At 40.3% G+C, this 6,673-nt stretch overlaps 1 protein-coding gene across 1 annotated transcript; it reads left to right on the plus strand.

Moving 5' to 3' along the window:
* Positions 1–712: 712 nt before the first annotated feature.
* Positions 713–6,425, plus strand: LOC123805366 (tripartite motif-containing protein 43-like). The gene is given in 7 exon segments (XM_045817830.1): positions 713–1,117; positions 1,796–1,897; positions 2,758–2,936; positions 4,671–4,774; positions 5,899–5,936; positions 5,938–6,235; positions 6,238–6,425. Coding segments are annotated over 7 exon segments (1,314 nt in total).
* The last annotated feature ends 248 nt before the right edge of the window (positions 6,426–6,673 follow it).

A 6,673-nucleotide genomic window follows, 5' to 3' on the forward strand; every position in this document is an offset into this window, starting at 1 on the left:
AGAGAGTCAAAGAAAGCACTCCTCCATAGCAGATTATATTTCAACAAACTATAGGAAAGCATATTTCCAAGTTTTCAAAGACATTTGCTGAAATCACTAACTGATCCAATAATCTTGTCTGCCTTTTTGTAAGTTAAAAAATTAAAGTCCTGATGTCCAGAAATTTAGATATAAAAGCAGCATTTAAGGGCTGGTTTGCTGTAAAATCAGTGACTCTTGATTAGGTTATGTTTGTAGAGTTTCATTTAGGGAGATGAGCAAAGGTGTTAAATTAATCCTATCCTCAGGGTTGAAGGAACTTAATCATTCATTATTAACACCTATCTAAAGACCTCCAAAATGTAATCCTTAGAAGAAATGAGTGTGTTCTTTAGAGACTCAATATACCTCAGCAGCTGGAGCTATACATTTGGGTCAAACACCTGAAACTCAAGCAATTTGGAGAAAGGAAGACCTCAACAAAACTGGGGATCCTTTTTATGCAGGAGAAAAGGGGGCAGAGGTGGACAGTGTTGGTTAGAAAGCCAAGAATGGTTTCTGCAGACTGTAAGAGCTTTCCTGTGTCTCTGCTTTCCAATTGTGTCACATGCCCGCTCAAGCCTGTTTGGCTCCAGACACGCTGTTATTGAGCCACAACCTGAGTCCAACTTTGCTTAGACCTTTGTGTCTTCTGGGCAGAGGAATAAACTCCAAGTTTTCTTCCCTCAGAAAAATGGACTCAGACATGTCACAAGCCTTTCAAGAAGAACTTGCCTGTATCCTCTGCCTGAATTACCTTACAGACCCAGTCACCACGGGCCCTGGCCACAGTTTCTGTTGGTCGTGGCTCTGTGCATTCTGGGAGAAAGCTGAAAGCCCTGCACACTGCCCTGTGTGCAGAGAACCATCAGAGCAGACAAACTGTGAAACCAATATTCTTCTGAAAAACCTAGTGTCTAATGGCAGGAAAGCCAGTCTGCGGCCGTTCCTGAGCTCTGCGCACTATAGATGTGGGCTACACAAGGAGACAAAGCAAATCTTCTGTGAGGATGACAGGAGTCTGCTCTGTGTGCACTGCTCTAGTGCTCTGGAGCATGAGGCTCTCAGATGCCGCCCCATAGAAAAGGCTGCTGAGGAACACTGGGTAAGTGCTGCCTCTGAGAGCACAAGGACAGCTGGAGGAGAGTGCAGCCAAGACAACATAAGGACCTGAGAATCATCATGAGGATTATTAAATCCTCTCCTTACTGAGAGTCAAGTACCAACTTAAGTAGCAGAGATGGGGCTGCGAGGAAAATGCAGTTGTATACCTGCCTTCATGGTGGTTGCCTTTAACGGGAGAGTGATTAAGTAAATGGTCATCACTATTTTGATGATACAGCATTGTGCTCAAGTCAGTGGAAAGACCTCATTTTGAGGGAAAAAAAAACCCCTACAAATGCGAAAAGGATTTTCTATGGGGTACATATTTGTTAATGGAGGACAAAAAGAGAAGGATAAAGTAGATTGGAATTGGCAGGAGACAAGTATCACTAGCTCCAAATTCTGATGCAAGATACCTCAATATCGGAGAAGTAGACATGCTAAGTAAAATCCTGATCAGTTTCCCTAGAAAAATGACTATATTGCACTGTGTGGTTATACAGCCTGAAATCTTCTAAAATTTACCATTAGTGGGAGCAAATAGGGAAACATCAAGATCCTTCTTCTCTCCCTGAAGTACATTTACCTAACATCCCTTGATTATCTCCATCATTAATGGTCTAAAACCTAAATGTATTTGTTTTTCCGGTGCTAAAGTTCTTTTCTTTATTTTGAACGGGCAAAGCTCGCAACCCATATGAGATCTTTATGGGAAAAGATTCCAGAAATTCAAAGAAATCTCAGTAAAGATGGCAGAATATCTGTCAATTGGATGGTAAGTATGAGACTGTATTTCCCTCTGAATCAGGCTGACACAGTCATGAGGGGAAAAGGAACGGTGAACAGAAATTTAAGAAGTGTGCCTGTGGTGGTGAGAATTACAGGAGCTAGAGAATGATAGTGTTTCTAGCAAAAGAAAGTGTAATATTTAAAAAATAAATGAAACCGAGTGAAAGAAGTAAAGAAAACTCTGAGACTGGGGAGGGAGAGAGTGAATCCACAACTTCTGGGAGGGAATAGGCAATGGAATAAAAATCAAAGTTCTTTAAAACCATAGGGAGCCTGTGGCTTCAGATGGAGGACAGGAGCCCATCCACAGAGAAAAGGAAGGCAGAGAAAAGGCTGGGAGGATGGACACCAGTTTAAGGGAAGGTAGTGAGAATTTCAGGAAGATCTTTTCTGATGGCTCCTAATCCTGAGAGTAAAATGCAATAATACTTCCAAGAATAGGAAGAGTTTGACACTAGAGACCAATTTACTAACACAGAAGTCAGAATATTGCATGAAAGAGTTGATTAATTGACAATGAATTTTAATTGCTTGCATGTAGTCTTTCGGAGTTGAGAGGCTGAGTGTGAAAGAAATTAGCAATGAGGAGCTTTCCTCCAGTTCTTTCAGGAGTTCATGAAGTGGGTGGAGGTAGTTTGAGGGAAGCACATAATTGGCTGTTGGTATAGTTTAAGAGAATGGAAAATAAGTGAAGGAAAGAGGAATTCTGACAAGTGGGGGGAACCTGAGTTTAGGATACATGAAGCTTCTTGGTAGAGAACATGAATCAGTACAGCATCTGCTGTTTCAGTGGAGGTGAGTAAAGTTTGCCCGAGTGTGTGATCTAGGACATCCATCTCTCTGCAGGCGTATCTCCACGGATGCCAAGATGAAACCAGGGCTTTTCTGAGACACTGCAACTGGTTCTCCATGAGGGAGAAAAACTATTTAGAGAGTCTCAGTAAGGAAGGGTCAAAAATGTTTGAGCAACTTGAGAAACTTGAGGCCGAAATGGCTGAAAAGAAGATCAACCTAGGCCCTGGCTGGTGTAGCTCAGTGGATCGAGTGCGGGCTGCGAACCAAAGTGTCGCAGGTTCGATTCCTAGCCAGGGTACATGGCTGGGTGCAGGTCATAACCTCCAGCAACCGCACATTGATGTTTCTCTCCCTCTCTCTCCCTCCCTTCCCTCTCTAAAAATAAATAAATAAAATCTTAAAAAAAAGTAGTTAAAAAAAAAAAGAAGATCAACCTAACAGCAATGTATGACGAGCTCATGAACATGTGTCTGAAACCAGATGTAGAGTTGCTTAAGGTGGAAATGGAGCATTTGCCTTGGAATGTTTTGTATTATTGGAAGCACACACCATTGATCTCCATCATTTATTTGATACCGAAAGTATATATTTCTTCATCTCCTGCATCCATGGTGGAGAGTGGCTCCCACTTGGGACTAATATAATCTTCTCCTGACCTAACCATGCAAGCAAATGTGATGGAATTGTGATTGTGGGGATTCCACAAGGAACATTTTCCTTCTCAAAATCTACGTTTGTTTCTTGTTTGAGTAAACACCAGAAAGGAAGAACTTATTCAAGGTCTTTTAATTCCGGTCTGCAAGTGGGCAATGTAGAAACATTTGGTAAAAGCCCTCATATATTACCCCTGATGTGATATCATTGGTTTCATTAGCCATTAATTTGGGGCGTATTAATCTTTCAGGACAAGCCTTAGGAAAGACCCCTATGCACAGAGCTGAGAGTAACAGCAATGCACAGCCACTTCCCTCTTTTCACACTCAGTGTTCCGAATTCTTCAAGAACATAAAAACAGACATCAAAGAGATGGTTACCAAAAGTAGGGGGTGAGGAGAACGGGTAAAAGGGGGAAGGGGAATATAGTCAATAATATTGTGATAAGCATACTCGGTGACAGATGATTACTACACTTAGTGTTGTGATGACTTTGTAAGGTATAAAAATGTCGACTCATTAATACTGTACACCTTAAATTAATATAACCAATATATGATTATATACCAATGATATGTGAGTAAAAAATAAATTTAAAAAAATATTTACAAAAGAATTTAGATTCTGACCAGATATGGTCAGGATTCTCTTAAGGGAGGAAAAGGAGAATAAATTTTCAAGGCAGTTTGCAGGTGGTAGCGATCAGCACTTTTCCAAACGTCCCCAAACCCAGACTGGTTTGGCAGAATATCCTACTTCTGAAGAAGCCTAAGTTTCTCTTTTCGTTTTTGACATGAGTTAGGAGATGAACTGAGAAGGTGAGCTTGTTCTTCAATGCTAACTTGGGTTCATGAGGGTCATGAAAGTGATCCAGCCACTTCTAACAAAGTGAAGATATAATTTCTTGGAGTATTTTCAATTGTTTGTGTGCTCACCTGTTTGTATGTGTTTTGCAGTCTGTTTGTATATGTTTTTCTGCTCCTCTTGATCCGAAGTTAGTATTTTTTCACATCTATGGCTGAAGGAGCTATGTGTTGTCAGGCTCAATGCAAACCTTTCTATAAGACTAGTCATTTATGGTTTTATATTTCACAATCAATATGAACTGAGAGTGCAAAGACTAGATTTATTCAGAATTAAGTAAGAGAGGCAAGTACCTCTGAGAAATGAGGGTGGAAGTAGGAAAAGGAGAAAAGTAAGAGAGAGTCCCTAAGAATAGCACAATTCTATCTCATGAAAGGATTGTGATGAAGAACATTCAGTTGAATGATGATGGCACCAGAAGATTAATTGCATCTTCCCCTTTACAGGAGTGAGCAGGTACAGGTGCAGCTTCACATGCCTCAGCCTCTGAGGACCAGCCTCCCTGCATGGCCCATTACTGGACTGATGGGCAGGCTCAACTGCTTCCAAGGTGAGTGTTGCCCCATTCATTGGTGGGACCACCTGACAGGGTTCTTCAGTTATGATTGTTCTATGGATGATCTTTTCCTCTTTCTTGCAGAGGAGAACAACCTGCCAAGTGGCATGTATAGTTGTACTTAGTCATGGAGTCACTATAATATGGTAAAAGATAAAATCAAAGCTGCTGTAATGATAGATGTGACTCAGTCCTTATCAATTACTTATAAATACGATGTTACTTATATAATGAGAAAAAGACATGTACCAAAAAAGGGCTTCTTGAGTCGTAGAAATATCATCACCCAAAATGTCAGTTGTTCACTGAGCCATAGAAAACTGGATGGCAGTTCAAGATATTCCAATTTAAAATAAGAGCAGTGAATTAGGTTTTAAATATTTTTAGTAATTGGACTTATAATGTGTGGATTTCTGATTACAATGGATGTAATCAGAAATAATCATAAATGTAAAAAAACCTAAATGCAGAAACAAAGATTTTTATGAATAATAACAATAAAGGAAATTGGTGGTCAGTGAGGCCACACATAGAGCTCCATGGTAAACCTGAACCTGGAGGGTTAATATGTCAGGTAGAGGAAGAGTAAGTTCTCAGGTGGAACCAGTTATCAGAGGCAGACAATTAGTATGAAATCACTTCTAAGGAGGCCTTTAGGTTTCTTCTTTAGTGTCACCTTGCTTAATTAACTGGAATATTGTCAACTGGAATGTTATCATATCCTGGAAAAGTAATCTCTGTTTATTTAACCTAAAATTATTTTTGTCCCCCAAGAAGGGGTGATTGAGGTAAGTTTTATTGCTATGGACTTGGTGGCACTGCCCAGGTGTCCAGCTTTTCAGGCGTCATGATAAGTAACCAGTCAGAAGTAGACATGACCTTCTTCTCTTCTCTGATCTCTGGATTTTAGGGAGATTTTTTTTCTATTATAATTAGATATTTGTCTCTTCAGCAGATAGCGTTAGCATTGCTTGAATCCAATATTTTTCATTCAGAACTGCCCTTCTAAGAATGTTGGGATATTCTTTTTCCAGTGAGACACTAGGGAGATGCTTTTTCTCATAGAGAATTTTATTTTTAACATTGACTTTGACTGTAATATTCTCTTTTCTTCACAGTGGAAATTTCCTTCACTAGTGAAATAACCAACTGCAATTATCAGGCTGTTTGATGATGTGAGAAGTCTGAGGTTTATGCATGACCATCTATATGTGTCTCTGGCTCCTAGAACATTGAACTATTTTGCTGCATGGGGAGCACAGGTCTTCACCTCTGGCAAACATTACTGGGAGCTGCATGTGGACAAGTCTTGGGACTGGGCTGTAGGGGTCTGTATGGAGACCTGGCTGAGGAAGAATGGCACACTGATTGACTCTCAGGATGCATTTCTCCTTTCACGTGTGAAGGAGGAAAATCATCACACTCTCTGGACCACTGCCCCAGTGACTCGTCAGTACATCTGGGCAGGGTTGGTGTGTTCCTTGATGTGGACAGTGGAAGTGTAAGTTTTATGGATCTTGTGAAGTGTTCTTTCATAAGGCATTCCCTCATTACACCTTCCCCACTTCGGAGGTGTCTAGAGGACATGCTCAATTTCCTCTTTAGGTCTTTCATTCACACACTGGCCACACATGAGCAGGGCTAAGTCAGGGAACTGACTGTGTACCTGGGATGTCTGTGCTGAGGAAGCCCTCCTTGGTTGAAGCCTATCAATGATACTTGACATTCCTTTATGCTTTTTCTACTTTAATGTAACCTTCTTTTGCTGTGAGTCAATATAAAGATTGTACAAAATGGAAAATTTTGTTAGTTTAATTTTCTTGACATTAGAATTATTATTATCTTGAATTATTATCTTGGCCTATTATCTTGAATATATGCTGTGACTTTTTA

Source organism: Phyllostomus hastatus, unplaced genomic scaffold (assembly GCF_019186645.2).
Source record: "Phyllostomus hastatus isolate PE091 unplaced genomic scaffold, TTU_PhHast_1.1 phas_scaffold_317, whole genome shotgun sequence".
Lineage (NCBI taxonomy): Eukaryota > Metazoa > Chordata > Mammalia > Chiroptera > Phyllostomidae > Phyllostomus > Phyllostomus hastatus.